This window comes from Dermochelys coriacea, chromosome 10 (genome assembly GCF_009764565.3).
Source record: "Dermochelys coriacea isolate rDerCor1 chromosome 10, rDerCor1.pri.v4, whole genome shotgun sequence".
Lineage (NCBI taxonomy): Eukaryota > Metazoa > Chordata > Testudines > Dermochelyidae > Dermochelys > Dermochelys coriacea.
The window spans coordinates 72,855,683-72,874,499 of record NC_050077.1 but is presented as its reverse complement, the minus strand read 5'-3'; the positions used below and the strand labels follow the sequence as shown (position 1 = coordinate 72,874,499).

The 18,817-nt window shown below is 40.9% G+C and overlaps 1 protein-coding gene across 9 annotated transcripts in view; it reads left to right on the top strand.

Moving 5' to 3' along the window:
- Positions 1 to 18,817, top strand: part of AKAP13 (A-kinase anchoring protein 13) — a 339,098-nt gene that overhangs the window by 146,986 nt on the left and 173,295 nt on the right. For all 9 annotated transcript variants that reach the window (XM_043493947.1, XM_043493946.1, XM_038418967.2 and 6 more), the window contains one exon: positions 6,642 to 6,825. In XM_043493947.1, coding sequence (XP_043349882.1) covers positions 6,642 to 6,825 — 184 coding nt within the window. The remainder of the gene's footprint in view (positions 1 to 6,641; positions 6,826 to 18,817) is intronic.

Sequence of the window (18,817 nt, the reverse complement as noted above, 5' to 3'; positions counted from 1 at the left end):
GGTGGTACATTCAGTAGTACCTTCAATAATTTCATAAAACTTCTGAAGATTCCTGGTGGCTACTGACAGCACTGAGACAAGGTAACTCCTCACTGAGGATGAGGAGAAATTATTCTGAGAGCCAGACAACGCTCCTCTTTATAAACTACAGAACACTGGGCCCTGGTTGTGGACTGCTGACTCAAAGCCTGTACTTATTTGACAAAACACTTGAATATGTTTTAACTTTAGGCACATGCTTAAGTCCCAAGAATTTGTATCACTTTCCAGGAACTCTGCATGATAAACGTTCATTTGCAATATTTTCTTAAGAAAAATGCATAGACTGATGCTGTGAGATAGCAAGGAAGGAGGGGAAAGTCTAGAACAAGATACTTTAACTCGTATTCATTCTGTGCGTCATCTGAAATTATCCAAATAATTTGTTTGACTAGATTTGCATTAAGCTTTTGATAACCAAGCATACAAAATCACCAGTATATGACTCCTAAATCACGTAAGTGCATAATGCAACATTAGTGTCAGAGTGGCAAGGAAATACCCCATTTGTTTTTAAATACTAGAGGGAAAGAAATATCAGAAGAGACAGAGTATGAAGATATGGGGAAAAGAGAGAGAGGAATATTATAAGGCTAGAATAATGAGAATCGTTTAGAAGCAACTGACCTTTGTCCAAGTGCATAAAAGAGGTGTGGTTCATATGACCAGCAGGATAAATTTTATAGGACTTGCTGAGTCAATCATCTATGTGCATGTACTCAAAGTAAAGCTCTAATAAAAGGTTACCAGATTTAAATGTCCTTTGTTGGATTATGCAAAAGCCAACACTTTGAATATAGCTATTTCCAGAATAGATTATACCCATTGCTGTATGAATGGCATTGTCCTGATAAGAATAAATTCAGCCATCAATAGAAATTAAAAGGAGATGATATGCAAACACAGTGCACTTCTCTGTACTATTACATTTGCATCAGCAAAGTATGTGCAGGTGGCATTGCCTGATTCGAAGCAAGAAGCAATCATGTGTATTACGGGTAGAAATTTGGATGGGAATTGATGGTCTGAAATCATCCTAATCTTATTCCCACAAAAAAGGAAGGGGTTTTACTGAGATGTTTGTCTTGACTGTGCCTGTACAATCCTTTCTCAGGCTGAGACAAGAGAAGTCTTTCTGGTGATACCACTACACGACAGAAGACAGAATATTGTGGTAGCAGTAAAACAGACGTGGGTATTAGTTGAAAGGAGCGGTGGGCTTTCTGGATCAGCGGTCATTGTTCATATTGTAATTGGATTCTTTCAGGTTCAAAGGTTTAAATCTATACATTTTCCACATTTTGATAGTTTCCCTTGACCCCTTTCTGTGTAATAGCTACCAGTAATGCTTGAGCTTTAACTACAGACTTTCATATTCATTTGTAGTCAGCTCCCTCACATTCACCTCCTGTTGTATGTTGCAGTAAAGTGTGTGGAATACATCATCTTTCCTGTGCCAGCAGCATAGCATTCGGAGTGGTAGCCGTGTTAGTCTGTATCAGCAAAAACAGCGAGGAATCCTTGTGGCACCTTAGAGACTAACTAACTTATTTGGGCATAAACATTGTGCACATGATCTTATCATTTCACTGCAACTAAAAAACAGTGAGACTCTGGATAGAGAAGGAAAACCTATTTCAGAACAAAATGCAAGATATCTTCAGCAATGGGAGGAGAAAAGGGGACTGGATAATTGCAAGCAAAATAAAATTATTTTTTGTACAGATGGTCCCTGCCCCCTAGTCCATCATCCCAAATCTACTGCTCAATAAAAGATTCTGTGACAGATATCAAAGCCACTTCCAGTTCCCTTTAAAATAAGTAGGAATTGAGGCATTTCAGTTCCCTACACGCCTTTGAAAATCACAGTTTATAAGATTAAAAAAATTACCAACGAATCAGTTATTTTCAACTGAGTTGGTGTTTCATCTCTCAACACTTTAAGGCACAATGTCCCTCTCTTTTGACCCTCCTCTTCTAACGTTGCCGGTTCAGGTGGTCATCTGGGATTTACTGATCTGTGACGATAACATGTTTCCATTTCCTTGTCCAATTGACCTGTGAGGTTTGAACTGAGTGAGAGGGCAGTTTCCCACAGAGGGAGGGGTGCAGGGATGGAAGCCAGATTTGATGGGGAGTTCCACAATCACTCACTCTGTATTTCTTCATGGGAAATGGTTTGTTTTTTTCCTCCTTTCAATCAAGGTCATTAAAAATGAAGCCCCTGGCTCAGGGAACATCGTGTATGTTCTCAGATCTGTCATATTCAAGCATTTTCTTCCTCAGTGGCTTTTTGTTCCTGGTTAAAAGCACCTTAAACCTTAATCCTGTCAGTTAACAAAGTGAGTTTGACAGTTTTCTGTGGAAAGTTGATCCTTAGTTACCCAGTTAAACTGCCTGCTTATTTATCTGCCACAACTGTCAAAAATAACCCCCTCCCCCCAAAAAAACAAACAAAAAAACCCCCCACACTCTAAAATCTTGCATTCCTTGCCAGCTGGATTAAAGTGCTCTTTCATTATGGGGCACTAATCATATGTTTTAAACCTTGCCTATTACTAGGAGACATAGAAGGAACAAAATAGCCTTGACCTCCCAGTATTGCATGTACTTTTATTTCTGTAATTCTCTAATTGCAAAGGGCTTTGTGTTACCACTTTATGGGCTGCCTGATGATTCTGAAGACCCCTGCTAAATTTCTGCTTTCAGCCATTTATGATGGAAAACAGCTACAGCTAATCCATGCTAAAGGTTGCGTAACTCTTCCATGCTTGGGAAGGGCATTCTGCACCATGCCAACCTATTCAAACAAACCTCTGCCTGAATTTCTAAAGTCCAGTGCCCTAAGATTCCCCTGTTGCTAGGCAAAAAAAAGGGGGGGTGGGGGGGGGGGTAGAAATAGCTTCATTTCTTTGCCTTCCTCCTTTTTCCCCATTCCTCATAAGGTCTGATGCAAACGGGCTATAAACTTGCTTTGAGCAGCCGTCACAGTGACAGATGCATTTTTATTTTGGAAAGTTAATCCAGTTCACAGATGGTGCATCCCTTTTAACACTAGCCATGTAAGTTCTGTATCGTCTATCGCTGAAAATGTGTTCAGCTAAGACTCCTGTCCTGAGCACTCATGGTTGTTGTGTGTACAGTATGGTGTCTGTTGGCTGCCATCATTCATGCTTGTCTCTGTTAGGGTGGCTTGATGCCAGTTCACACGGTAGTCAGATCCTCAGGGTTTGAGGCTGGATGGTGAGGTTTTTTTTCTGTTTAATGTGCTCGACGTGGCAAGTGCCATCTCTTCTGGTGAAAGACTGCACTCTCTCATGTTGGTACTCAGAGGCTTTAGTGTAGCATATATGGATCCTTGCATGTCAGGGTAGTATCCAAACACAGGAAACAGAAGATCTTGCATTTGTGTATGTGTCTTGCTGCTTGGAAGATGATTTGTATTGTAATAAGTTGGGTACAATTTTCAAAAAAGACTTAAGCATGGAAGAAGACTATCATTTTTAAAAATGGGACTTGGGATCCTAAATCACTTATGTGCTTTTGAAAATTGTTCCCATTTTTTTTAAATGATAGAAACTGTCTTGGGAGAAGTAGCATAGATGTCCCAATTCAGTACAGGAATAAGCTATGCTCGTATTATTTTATACACTGAAACTGCATCCACGATAGGAGGGTTGATTTGCTTTATTAAACTAGTGCAGTTAAAGTGGTACAATATTATGTGTAGACAAGCCCCTAGGAAAGTAATTTTTGAATCTACTGTTCTCCTCTCTGGAAAAGTTCCTCCCACAGCAACTTTTGTACCGTCTCCTCAGGCCACATTTCCCTTCCCATACAGTTGGCCATCTTTTTGTCCTGACTTATTAAGATTGTAATGATCTCTGATCAGATATCTTGTCTTCTCATTCGTCTATAAAGTGCCATGCTGTAGCATGTTCTACTAATGTCCCTGTCTTCGGTCTTTCACTGGCTACAAATATTGTCTCTGAGCAAGCTCGGTTATGTCCTTCCTCTAATCTGCTGGCACCACCATTCACACATGCTCATATATTCAGGAGGTTGTAATTTTCCTTTACGCTAAACAGGAGGGGGCTGGGATTTGGGTGGTGTGTAGTGGGTGTGTGCAGGGGAGGGAGAAAGCAGGTTGCCAAAGCCCTAATTCGAAGTTGTATGGTAGACTGTGCCAGGAAGCTTTTGGTACTTGAATACAGATTAGGCTTTGCAGGAGCTGAGCCAGCCAAGAAGCTCAGCAAAAGCTAGATGGCAAAAAGCAGAGAAATCGCTGTTTTGTTGTGGGTTTTGTTGGCTAAACGCCTTAATGATGTCCCTTAAAACCCATCTGAACAAAGGAATTAGCAATTTGTACTGTGGCATCCTTCAAAAATGTGCTTGAGAGAAATTACCTGATTAAATCTTAGAAGCATTATGCACTCACATTGTAACCTGATCTATTGGTTTGGTTGTCGACCAAATTAATAAGCCTATACATTTTTACTACAATATTCAGGGTGTTTCACTGAATCTATTCACTCGTTTGGTTTACTGCAGTGTACAGGGTGCCTTTTAAAGCTACACCAGTCAATGCTGAAATCCTTTGTTAATTTTCAAGAATAAATCTTTAGGTTTTTTTTTAACCTCTTCTTGCAGATTTTAAAATCCAAATGTCCATGGTATGGGTACAGATATCACAAATGCTTTGATCTCCAAATACAATATTTCACAGTGCATCTGGAGCTCATTTCTGGTTGTTGCTGTTCAGAGCAAGGTTCTGGGGCTTCAGTTCTTTGAATAAGGGTTTATTTTTCAGAGATGAAAGCTTAGACACAGTGATTTTTTAAAAATCAAATTATAAGACCATGGTTGTTAAATGTAAAAGGCGGGGAGGGAGTGCACCTATCGGACAAATGCTGCTGCTCAGAATTATACAGTTTCTGCGTAATGCTGTGTCTGCTGACATGGGCACTGTAAAAGCTTGTCTAACGCTTAATCAAATTAGAAAAAGAAAGTCCTCACTTTTTGCTTTCTTTGAGAAAGTGTAGACTGTCCTCTTTTTATACCTTCTCCAGATTTATGCCTTCAGGTTAGCATTTTTGCTGTGCCCAGGGAGGAATCTGTGTCATTAAACACCAAATTTGGCAGTGCCAAAAAATTGATTCAGTCTTATGTGGGAGAAAAGTACCAGCACGTACAGACAAACACAGCCTACTTGAACTTACTGATCTTCTATTTAGAGGTAGTTAAATACTCTAGATATCAAGCCCATCTAGAAACTGCACCTTTTCTCATTAGCTTCTGCAATAGGTCTGATCCTGAGAGGTCCTGAGCACTCACAACTTCCATTAAAGTTACTGGGGCCCTACCAAATTCATGGTCCATTTTGGTCAATTTCACAGTCGTAGGAATTTAAAAATCGTAAATTTCATGATTACAGCTATTTAAATGTGAAATTTCACGGTGTTGTAATTGTAGGGGTCCTGACCCAAAAAGGAGTTGTGGGAGGGTTGCAAAGTTATTGTAGGGGGGGTTGCAGAACTGCTTCCCTTACTTCTGCGCTGCTGCTGGCCGTGGTGCTGCTTTCAGAGCTGGGCAGCTGGAGTGTGGCAACTGCTGGCCAGGAACCCAGCTCTGCAAGCAGAGTCACTCCCAGCAGCAGCGCAGAAGTAAGGATGACATGTTATGATATTCGCAAAAAGAAAAGGAGTACTTGTGGCACCTTAGAGACTAACAAATTTATTAGAGCATAAGCTTTCGTGAGCTACAGCTCACTTCATCGGATGCATCCGATGAAGTGAGCTGTAGCTCACGAAAGCTTATGCTCTAATAAATTTGTTAGTCTCTAAGGTGCCACAAGTACTCCTTTTCTTTTTGCGAATACAGACTAACATGGCTGCTACTATGAAACATGGTATGATATTGTCACCCTTACTACGTCACTGCTGCCTGCAGAGCTGGGCCCTCAGTAAGCAGCCATCATGCTCCGAAGGCAGCAGTGCAGGAGCAAGGGTGACATAGTATGGTATTGCCACCCTTACTTCTTCACTGCTGCTGGCAGGGTGCTGCCTTCAGAACGGGGTGCCCGGCCAAAAGCCGCCACTCTCCGGCCACCCCACTCTGCAGACAGCACAGAAGTAAGGGTGGCAATACTGTGACCACCCTAAAATAACCTTGCAACACCCCTGCAATTCCCTTTCGGGTCAGGACCCCCAATTTGAGAAATGATGGTCTCCCCCATAAATTCTATATAGTATAGGGTAAAAGCACACAAAAGACCAGATTTCACAGGGGGAGACCAGGTTTCACGATCCGTGACGCCTTTTTCATGGCTGCGAATTTGATAGGGCCCTACACTGTGGTGATCCGCTCACTCTGAGGTGCCATCCTCTCCTGAATGTGAACAGCCAGCCTTCGCATATGTTTTTCCAGGTGCTTCACTGTTTAGGTTGCCTGGCTTTTTGGCTTGAGAGATTGCAAGTTTTGTGCCAACCATTTTACTGTATTTTGCATCTGTGTGGCTCAACTCCAGTAGCTGGGATGTGGGGAAATGGCATTCATATAATCCATATTCTGCATGTTTCATTTTCTTTTTTCTTTCTTCCCAGAGAGTAGCCCCCGGGAGACGTTGTTGCATTTTGCAGTGAGGCTGGGCCTTCTGAGGTTGACATGGTTTCTGCTACAGCAGCCAGGTGGAAGAGGAGCTCTTTGCATCCACAACAACGAAGGGGCTACACCTGTGAGCTTGGCGTTGGAGCGGGGCTATCAGAAGCTGCATCAGCTTTTGACAGAGTAAGAATAATTTTTCTAAGTTTCTGTGTTGGCTTTCCATCCCCTGCAGCATCCTTGCCTGTATTGTGCAGTTATTTGAATAACACGAATCCAAGTACTGTTCTTTGTAATTAAGTGCAGTTTTTGTAGTTAACTCTTTATTTTTGCCTTTGTTGCTGGAAAGGGTTGGGCAGGACCTCAAGGTTTAAGGGAAATGCAATAGTCATGTTATAGTCTCATTTCTGTTTTTGTTGCACAGTCTTTTGTTTATAGCTGTCATGTCATTTTTTGTAACAGTAGTTAGAGTTAAACCTTACGCAAACACAAGTGAAGAACGTTTTCCTTGCACAAGTGCCAGATCCCCCAATGGAAGGCTGATATTGGGAGTTTGGGTGAGGTTTTTTGTTTTTCTTTCTATTAAATAATATTCTCTACCAGTTTTTGCTTAAAACAAGCCATGCTGATTCTATAGAATAAAATATGATCATTTATGGAAAAGATATGTAGCCCTGAAAGTCTGGGTTGAAATTAACTTGTGTTTAAAAACAAAATAAGAGGTTTGTGAAGACACACTGACTAGTCCCAAGTGACCAATCATGTATGCGTTTTCACGTTATTTTCTTTATTGAAGTGCTTTACAAGAATGTTTTGGAGGACTAGAAGTTATTTTTGATAACAGTATATTGAGAGATCTATTTTTGAAAGCCAAGGCTGATGACAGTTATTTAATCTGTTTGCTTTGAGTGGAATGTTTGCCAAAGCAGGAGAAAAGGTTTTAACCAGTTGCACGCTTAATCTATACTGGTATCCATTTTTATTATCTTGATATCTTGTCATCTTAAGCTCTTCGTCATTAACTTTCCTTTTCTACTCTGAATTTTTAGACTCCTTTTAAATCTGCATTCAGTTACCCAGTGCCATGTATTATGTTAATATTATTAAACACCAGTGCATGTTATTGGGCATTGTCTTTGCTCTCCATTATTATTACTACTGCTACTATTGTTGTTGTTGTTTTAGGAAATGGGGGAGAATAATTCTCAAAGCTGAAAGTCAGTCTTTTGATATATGTTGCTGAAGTCGTTGAATTTAATCTTCCATCTCACAAGTTTCAAAATTGTCTATCAACACCATGTTTAAAGTGGGGGTGGGGGGAAGAAGCTCTGTATTAAGCTTTCATTTAATACCCATCATCTGGGAATAATATGGAGGCATGGTGGTGGGCATTACACCTGCTTTCCCAAGTGATCTTTTGATATATGAATCATTCTGTGACAATGTTCAATCCCCATAATACTCTGATACCCACACACCTCCTGTCTGTATACTGCATTAAAGTTGGAATAAATGGATCAATCCTATAATAAAGTGAAACTCTCCTAAGTGTTTAGATGGTTAGCAACATAACAAGATAGTCAAGAAAGACAGGATGCAGTCAAGAAAATTACATCAGTCAAAACTCCATTGTATAGCTTCCAGCAAGTACTGTAAATATTATTATTACCGAAATAGGAGTAGAGCTGGTAATTTAGTAAAAATGGGGAAATAAAGCTTTTACAACAGCTGTGCAGTGTACTTGAGGAATATTTCACAATTGGTTCAAGTACTGGAGTGTCAGATCTCTGTTGGAGTGAAAATTAAAAGTTCTGAGTCTTTGAATTTCTGGCAGTATCCCCCTAGTGTTACTGTTTTTCCCTGGAATCGACTCTGACCTAAGACAAGAGGCTTTGTGATGGCCTTGTAGTTCATCTGTGAAAATAAAAGACCAAATTCCAGTTATGGTACCAATATGATCTGAATTCCTGTTATCCATATTATTTCCTCAAAACATTATTTAGCTTCAGCAACAAGATACTGAATCCCCCTCTTAGCCTGACTAGTGAGGACATAACATGTGTGGATATATTATTATTTATGCTATCGTAGTGCCCACAAACCTTAGTCGTGGACCACGACCCCCTTGTGTTAAAACAAACAATACAAAAAAGACAATCTCTGCCCCAAAGAGAATTAAGGCCCTGTGTACATTAAGGGAATAGTTTGTACTGAGTTGACACTAGTTGGCATGCAATATGTGAGCCATACTAATAACGTGCACCAAGGAGAGCTGTGCCCTTTTTCAGTTTGTATCATTGGGTAAGTCTACACATCCATGGTCAGTGAGCCTTTGAGCCCAGGTCAACAGACTTGGGCTCATGTTACTGTGATAAAAATAGCTATGTATATGTGACTTGGGCTCTGAAGCCTAGAGACTGGGATAGGCTTCAGAGTCCAAGCTCCACCCCCAGAATCTGCACAAGTATTTTTAGTGAGGTAGCATGAGTCCCATCAGCCTGAGTCTGTTGACCTGGGCTTGAAGACTCACTACCGCTTGCTGTGTACACACATCTATTGGGTACATGACGTGGGCTTGACATGTACTAAGTGTGTTGTATGCTCGGAGGTTATCCCATGGTCCTTTTTGCTTTGCTGCTGAGCTGTGTGTGTTCTCGGATTTTTCTCACTGCGTGTTAGAATCATAGAATCATAGAATATCAGGGTTGGAAGGGACCCCAGAAGGTCATCTAGTCCAACCCCCTGCTCAAAGCAGGACCAAGTCCCAGTTAAATCATCCCAGCCAGGGCTTTGTCAAGCCTGACCTTAAAAACCTCTAAGGAAGGAGATTCTACCACCTCCCTAGGTAACGCATTCCAGTGTTTCACCACCCTCTTAGTGAAAAAGTTTTTCCTAATATCCAATCTAAACCTCCCCCATTGCAACTTGAGACCATTACTCCTCGTTCTGTCATCTGCTACCATTGAGAACAGTCTAGAGCCATCCTCTTTGAAACCCCCTTTCAGGTAGTTGAAAGCAGCTATCAAATCCCCTCTCATTCTTCTCTTCTGCAGACTAAACAATCCCAGCTCCCTCAGCCTCTCCTCATAAGTCATGTGCTCTAGACCTCTAATCATTTTCGTTGCCCTTCGTTGTACTCTTTCCAATTTATCCACATCCTTCCTGTAGTGTGGGGCCCAAAACTGGACACAGTACTCCAGATGAGGCCTCACCAGTGTCGAATAGAGGGGAACGATCACGTCCCTCGATCTGCTCGCTGTGGGAGCATCGTGTTGTGGGATGCTTAGCAGAAGCCAGTGGAATTCTGGGACGTGGTCAAATTAAAAAAAAATCCCATGGTTCCTCTCTCTCTGTCCCTTGATTCCTACCTGTTTATGAAAAAGGCTTTTCCTTTTTAAGCTGTTGCAGTTCTTCATGAAAACAGCCTTGACGTTTTCTTTCTTATAACTCCTGGAGAATTGTTGCTTTCTTATGTTAACTGGTCCCTGCATCATCTCTATCTTAATATGAGGGGTGTGAGCACAGTTTCTTCAAGAGTGAAAGACAGAATTGGATTAGAACAGACAGCAAACTAAAATGAAGTGGGATCTTACTGGGAGTGTGATGAATAAGTCATAAATCACCCCTGTGTGCCTTTGTTTTATCTGTAAATAAGGTTTGCAAAATAAACCTCGCCTCTCTCCTAGTGAAAATGGAATAATCTATTGCCTGAGGCAGTGATATTTTCCAAAACATCCCATCAGGATCCTCCGTTACTGGAGCTCATCCACATTTGCTAAGTATCTATCTATTTATTAGACATTTTAAATGCATCTCTCTAACTTGCAGGGTACAAATCAGTGACCAAAGAAATGATCCATCCCCTTCTGAAAACAGCTAGGAAAATAGGCTGGCCTTGAAAGCCAACTGTCTGTTAGAGCGGTGGTGGGAGTGAATTCCAGATTCGAGGTCCCTTCATTGAGAATGGTTTGCCAGTAGCCCTTTCATGTTTAATTCCGGCCACTGTGAGCTTGAGAGCCTCAGCTAACCTCAGTGCCCATGTTATCAAGCAAAGGGAGAGATGACCTCTAAAGGAATGTGCTTTCCAGTATGGGTAAACAAACACACTAGCTTGGCTCAGCCTAGTGTGCTAAAATAGCAGTGTGGCTGTGGTGGCACAGGCAGCTCCTTGCCTAAACCCCCGGGGTATGTAGGCGGGTGGCTAGCTCAAGCAGCTGTCTGTGCCACCATGGCCATATTGCTATTTTTAGCATGTTAGCTCGAGCACGGCTAGCGTGTGTTTGTCTACCCATGCTGGGAAGCATGTTCCCAGTTGCTGTGTAGATTATACCCTAAGAGCCAGCTCACTCTGGAACATAGGGGTCTCCTGCTTCCTGGCAGTAACTTGGCTGTGTAAGAGGACAACTGCATTTTGCATTAGCAGATGTTTTCATAATGAATGCAGTGTAGTAATCCAGGCTATCAGGTCCATGTTCTTCTTTGCTTTGTGAAGCAGGTATAGGAGGAGATTCCAAGGACTAGCTGATATTCAGTTTGCCAGTTGACTGACTCCTCCGCCCCCACACCCACACCCACACCCTGCCACCTTTTTTGGGGGCGGAGGGGAAAATTGGGGAAAAAATATATAAACATGTTTAAAAATTAGCAGCTGAGATTGTGAATGGCAAGGACTAGAGCAAGGAGAAGATCACTCAGGCCACTTTGCAGGACTTCTCATTGTATCATCTCCACTTCTTATTGACCTTGAATATTTTCGGGAATGCTGCACAATTGTTATTTTTAAAATCTGACATACTGTTGTGTGTATGTGTCTATAAACAACCTAACAATGCCGCTTTCATAATCTGATTTGCTTCATAGTAGCCTAAATCTTTTAGTCTAATGACTGAAAAGTGCAAAAATCTTCGGTGAGCAACACATGTGGAATCTTTCAGCAGCTAATCATGAGTGTGGCACCATAAAGAAGTAGGTGAGAAGGATGAAAAGAACCACAAGGAATACACCCTTCCTCCCCCTCTCGCCCCCCCCCCCCCCCCGCCGTCTGGCTCTTATTTTTGGATGCTTATGAGAGAAAGGAGAGATTCAAAGCTTAAACAGTCACTAATTTCTCCTAGAAACCTTCTGATTTTCATTTGAGTCAGTTCTGCGTCTGTGCCGTTATCACTGTCTGGTGGGTTTCTAAGGGATCATAGGGAGAGTATTACCCTTCCTTAAAATATTCTGATAATAGCCAGGTGCCTCAGCATGTGAAGATGTAAATCAGTGCACAGAGAGGCAGGACAAAGTGTGGTTCTTGTCAGAAAATTGATGCAATTTCCAAGTTCATACTGACCGAGGCCCAACTAACATAAAAGAAAAAAAAAATCTCATGGATAACAAGATGTTTTGTGAGCATTTTGCAATCCTTGATCTAAAATACGTAAGTGATGAGGTCTGTGCTGTTGTCCCAATGAGATGCTTTCAGTAGTGCCTCTGAGATGGGTACTTTTCTATGTATCTGTCACTTTAGGCATTTGAGTACACACTTAATTTTAAATACATGAGTAATCCCATTCCTATTTAGCAAAGGATTTAAGTATGGGTTTAAAGATAGGCATGTATTTAAATACTTTGCTGAATAAGGGCTTTAACTGTGGTCAGGGTAGAAGCTGAAGACATTCTCTTCCCCTCTCTCATCTCCAAATGTTATAATAACAATAACAAAAATGAGGATAAATCAATTGACATTTTCATTTATTTTCATGGCTAGGTAGTTTTATTAAACTTAACCTGTTCCTAGCAAGAAAGTTGCCTACAATGTAAATGCACTCCCAGAATCACCACTTATACGCATGTACTGATGCAAGTACCTGGCTTCATATCAGCTCCAGGTTTTTGGCTGTTGTATGTAAGCAGGTGCTTCTTCTCTGACAGGCTGAAATATCTTTGCCTATGTGCTTGTCCTTAGCCAGATGTGAACTGATAACCTAGAGATGAAAGGTGCCATGTCCTCCTAAGGTTGCCTCTTATTGACCCTTCAACTAGGAGGAATGATGGTGGCAGAGTGAGATGCATAAATATTAAGCTCGTGGACAGGAGTGTGCAAAGCATCTCAATTGACAATGGCCAAGAGCAACCATAACTGGAAAAGAATGGAGGTTGCTTTGAGACTCATGCCCTTCTCCAAAGCTCATGAAATGCTTCCTCCTTCTGATAAGAATATAAAATTTCTTTCCCTCCAAGCGTTGTCTTCTTTCACTAGATGACAACTGATTTCCTTTCCCTCTCCTAAAGTTTTCTCAGTAGATTTGATATTATAGGGACACTGTCCAGTTTAAAAAAATACTGAAAATCAGTTGTCTCTTTGTATTAATATCACCTTATATTATTCAATTTAAAAATATTAAAATCTAATATGGTTTTAATGGTGTTGGAGTTTTGGATGAAACCATGAATAAAAAATTACTCTCAAATTCATGGGCATTCTGGTTCTGAGCAAAAGGTTTTATGAATGGAAAGGTCCATTTGATAGAGTTTACCATAATGTCTGACGGGCTGATGAGTTGAGTATTAAACTGAGCTGACGTAACTGTCCATATAGTAAGTGGATATGCACCAGAGTTAGGAGAGGATCAAAAGGTAAAAGTGAAGTTTTTGGATCAGTTGTTGTGCCTTATTGGAAACAAACCACCCAAAGAGAAGATAATTATCAAGCAGATCTAAGTACACATGTTGTTATTGCAAAGACTGGGTATGAAACAGTCCATGGAAGGCAAGACATTGGAAACGAAATCTCCAAAGGGAAAATGGCCCTACAGACTTGTCTGGTGATTGCTAACACACACTTTCAGAAGCGGGGAAGCAACCTCATAAGGTATACCAGTGGAAGACACAAGTCCCAAATTGATTTCTTTTTGACAAGAGGAAGCAATAGCTCAAGAATAATCAATTGTAAGGTAATACCTGGCAAGTGCATTGTAAACCAGCACAGACTTATTATGGACTTCGGAATGCAGAGACCTCAGAAACATCTGAACTGCTGGGCACTGGAAAGGCTGAATTGCTGGAAACTTAAAGATAGGAATGAAAAAAATCTTTGAACAAGAAGTAATGTATGTGCTTCCAGACTACACACAGGGATGTGTGGAAAATAACCGGTACAAACTAAAGTTAATATTGCTGGATGTGGCACAAGGAGTACTAGGAGTGATGAAATCAGTGCCGAAAAGGATAAGAAGGAATACTTGGTGATGGAATCATCAAAAGAAAGAATCCATTGAAAAGAAAAAGTTAACCTTTAAAAAAAATAGCAGGCCAGTGGCTTGAACAGTGATAGTATGGCGCATATGAAGGCAAAAAAGGAAGCTAAAAGAAGTGTTACGACAAACAAAATTTAGGCCAGTGACAAGCTGTATAACTGACTAGGAGGAGATGAGGAAGAAAAGACCATCTGCAAACTCATTAAGGCAAGAGAGAAAATGATGAGGGATGTGAAAATTTGTGTATTATTAAAAACGAACATGGTATATTGTAAACAATGGTGAATCAATCAATAAAGTCTGGGGTGATTATTTTGAAAGAGTGATGAATGAAGAGAACTCAAGAGAGGAACTAAAGAACACATAAGCCAAACTTGGGCATAAAAACTTGCATGCAGGAGGAAGAGGTTTGGGAGGCACATAGGAGAATGAAAAAGGTGGAAGCTGGGCCAGAAGTAGTACTGGTGGATGGGCTGAAGTCATTGAGAAGGGAAGGTGTCATATATTTTACAAGTCTGTTGAACTATATTCTTAAGAAAAAGGAAAATGTCTAATGAAAGGCTTAAAAGCTTCATGGTGCCCATTTTTAAACATAAAGGAGATATTACACTGTGTGCTAATTATCACTCAATTCAGCTGACATCACATGCTATGAAAGTATGGGAGAAGATTATTGAAAAGTATTTGCATGGAATAGCTGAAATTTGGAACGGTCGGTATGGACTTAGGCCAGGAAGAAGTAAAATTGATGCCATATTTGCTCTACAAATCCTCATGGAGAAGTTCAGCAAAAAGAGATGGCAACTGGGCAAAGTCTTTGGAGAAGGTGCATAATCATGTACCAAGATTATTAGCATTTGCATGGACAGGTGTGCTAGACGGATATATCCATTTTATCTGGGTTAGGTATCATGGCTTGACTACTGTAGTCAAAACCAAGTGAGGCTACACAGAGAATTTCCAGTAAATGTTGTCCTGCACCAGGAGTCAGCGTTTTTTGTTTACAGTTGTCTTGGATGTGCTAAGTGAGAGTGTACAAAGGGAGCCACCTTGGAATATCCTGTTTGTTGATGGCTAGTGGCATGCGCAAAACATTGTGAGACTCTGCAGACCAATTTGGAACATTGGCAGCACAGTTTTGAGTAGGCAGCACTTAGAGTGAATGTTGGTAAGATTGAGGTTATGCTGACTGCGGAAGGAGGACCCACCCCCAAAAGATATTACAGGCAGAGAGCTTAGAAGAGTGAAAAAATTTAAATACATAGGATCTGTGGTTACTGATAGTCATGTCCTCCTGAGTGATGCTCGGCATTGTACCAAAGCTACTTGATGCAAATGGTAGGCGCTGACCCCAGTTCTCCTTTATAAAAAGATTGCAATAAAGTTAAAGGCTAGAGTGCATAAAACTGTAATTTGACCCCTCCTAATGTACGGGACAGAGACTTGACCTTCCACAAGAAAATAAATCAATATGTTCCCCAATATGGAGATGAAGATGTTGGGATGGTCAAATGGTTGGACGCTCTCTGTGAGACAAAAAGAAATGAGATGTGAGGGGCCTAATGCAGGTTGCCCCAATTGAAAACAAGTTGAGGGAGACTAGGCTACATTGGTAAGGACACATCTAGTGGAGACCTGAGAGTTATATTGGTAGGCTGGCCTTTGCAATGGTTGTGAATGGAAGACATTCAAGGGGGAGACCAAAGGCTCGGTACATGAGCTGGGCATTACTGGACCTTAGAGAGACCAATTGCATGACAGCCAAGCATACTATCATGAGTTTTGGAAGAAGGCTATAAAAGATCCCAAATAGAGACATGGCAAGAAAAAATAAGAATATACTTTTAACCCTTTTTGTTGTTTGTTTCCTATTTTGGACTTCACTCAGCTTGGGCAGACTGATCTGATCAGTCTAACTTTTATTCATAGTTTTTCTTCCTAGACAGTGACACTTTCTGCGTCTTGTGCCCTAATACAAAGCTGTAGTATTTGTGTTTGCATCACTACAGAGTATTTTTTTAAAAGGTGCAATTTAAAAAAGTGGAGTCATGGAAACATTTGTATATGATTAGATGTTAAAAAAAAAAAAAAAAAACCCCAAAAAAATAATCATCATCATCATCATTTTGGGCTTGAGTCTCCTCTGTCTCGTATCTTTTATCTGAAGCAGAGCTCTGTGTGGCTAAAAAACTCTCTCACCAACAGAAATTGGCCCAATAAAAGATACTACCTCACCCATCTTGTCTCTCTTGTATCTTTTGCTGTCATTTACACCTGTGAAAAGTGAGTGCAGAGTGGTCATATAACACTGCTAAATCAGGATAGTAGCATTTTATGGCATTTTGCACTCAGTTTGCACAGGTGTATATGATGACACAAGGTGCAAAACAGTGGAGAATACGTCGAAAGGCTTTTACAAACTGAATTTTTGGCTTAATTTGACCTGGAAATGCCCCTTTAATAAATTTGTGAGCGTTTAGGTGCTTATTTCTCTAGTAGCAGTATTGATGGTGTCCTCATACCTCTGTAATTGTAGGTGATGGCTGGCTTTGCCATTGTGACACACAGAATGTAGAGGCTACACAGATAGTAGTTAATTGGGGTATTAATTTCATTGTTATCCAGAAGAGATAGAATGACTCATTAATTAGGCAGATAGCTTGAACCCACAGAATGTTCAGTGTCAGAAAGTAACACTTATAAATATTTTTATTAAATATACTGTTTGCAAGAGGCACCAGGTTGACAAATCTGGAACATGTCATCTCCTTTGTCACAGCCCTAACCTAGTGAGAGTGTGGTCTCTATGGCCCATTCATTGTTCAGTATTTCTGCTGAGCATGCTAATAAGAGGGCTAATTATAGGAAGTTATTTTTGTGAGGTGTGTAGCTGTCTGCTAGAAACTTGATGAAGAATACTAGCTTATTCCATACGGGTCACTGAAGGTCTTTCATCTGGGAACATCTTTTTGTCCCTACTAGACTGGGCTGATTCAGAGTAACCATTTTAAAGCATTCACATTGAGGGAGGCACCACGAGGATTGTAAGAAAAGTGAGGGAAATGATGTCCCTTTCATGTTCCCCCATGGTTGCACCCAAACCTTCCCTCTCCCCAGACTTCCAGTCTACTCCTCCCCCGAACTTCTATGTTTGCAACTAGCATAGCACCTCAGCTTCTCAGCATTTCTTCCAGTTAATGGATAAACATTACTTCTAACCCAGATATGGCTCAGAAACTATCCTGTTAAAATGTAATATACAACAGACAAAACCTGATGTCCTATCGAGTAGCCCATATTCACTTGTGTCCTATTGGATAGATGTATCCCTTTGAATGCCCACTCTAGCCAGCTGTTTAATGGCTTTGATTGCCACTCTCTTTCAATTTTCATATTGTACTAGAATTTATACAGGCTATGATAGTGCTTTCCATGTTGTTCCATATATTATGCAAAAGTTCCTTATTTTAAGCTGGTAACATTGTTACCTGTTACCCTGTGAATATTTATCTGTTATAGAGTTAATAAGGTTTTTTGGGGGTTGTGGGTAGAATAACTTAGCAATAGGCATTCCAGTGTACCTTCAAAGTTGTTCTGCACAAGATTCCATGTAGTCCAGCAAAAGGGTTCCTTGTAGATAGAAAACAAGTTTGTTACAGGTTCTTAACCAATATACAAGAAGAGCAGTTCTTCTTCGAGTGCTTGCTTATGTCCATTCCATATTAGGTGTGTGTGCTTGCCACATGCACTAGAGCCAAAAGTTTTTCTCTCAGCAGTATCTGTAGGGGACCAGCTCTGGCATCCCCTGGAGCAACGCACATATGCCATGGTATAAGGGGCACTTATACCCAACCCTCAGTTCCTTCTTGCCACCAGTGATAGTGCTGGAATGTCTGCTGCTTCGGCTAGCATTGTCTCGTTCTCTGTTCCTAGAACTTGTAGTATAGTTGTAGATAGTTATTGTTACACTTAGTTACTCTTTAGTAAAAAAAAAAAGAAAAGGAGTACTTGTGGCACCTTAGAGACTAACAAATTTATTTGAGCATAAGCTTTCGTGAGCTACAGCTCACTTCATCGGATGCATAACACGGCTGCTACTCTGAAACCTGTTACCCTTAGTAGTAGTACTTGAAGTTCTCGTAGTCTCGAATGGGACTCAGCTGGGGGACAGGGCATGCCCCTAGCCCCAGGCTTTAAGCCCTGCAATCGCTGCCCATGGTGCTTACGCGAGGGGCACATAAGTGACAGGTGGTGTATCTGCAAGTCCTTCAAACCTAAGATGAAGAAGGAGTGCGATATCCTTCTAAAAGCACTTCTAATGAAGTTGACACTCACTCCGGCACCGGAGCAGTGGTCCGACTCCACACCGAGCACCATGGCCAGCACAGGTCTCTCTCCACAGCTCCAGTCAAGAAGCCAAAAAAGACTATGAGGGGAAGATCTCCTACCTCCCTCAAGTATGCCGAAGTAGTTTCTGTTGGCCACACCTGTGTATTAAAGATGAGGTGAGGTGAATCTGCTCCAATTTATCCTAAATACATGCAGCTCCCAGACTTACCCTAATTTTCCAATGAGACCATCAGCTATACAAAATTTGGCCATCCCTTTTCTTCACTAATTGCCTTTAATAGGCTATTTTGGTTCCTTAAGTAATGTTGAGTGGTACAGTATTGGATCTCTAGAGGTGAATGCTAAGAGGCATCAATCTTTTTGAATTCAAGATAGTTGGTATGAATATAAAACAAAAGGAAGAATTAATAACAGGCAATTATGTCTTATGGAATTTACAGTATGTGAACTGCTTTGCTTGCAAGTATATATCATATCAGTGTTGCTGTTTTGATTTCTTATTTTACAACCTGCATTGAAACCTGAAAAATGCTTGGTTTAAAAGAGTGTAGTCCCTTTGTGGGAAGAAGTATAGTTTGAATTGCACTGAG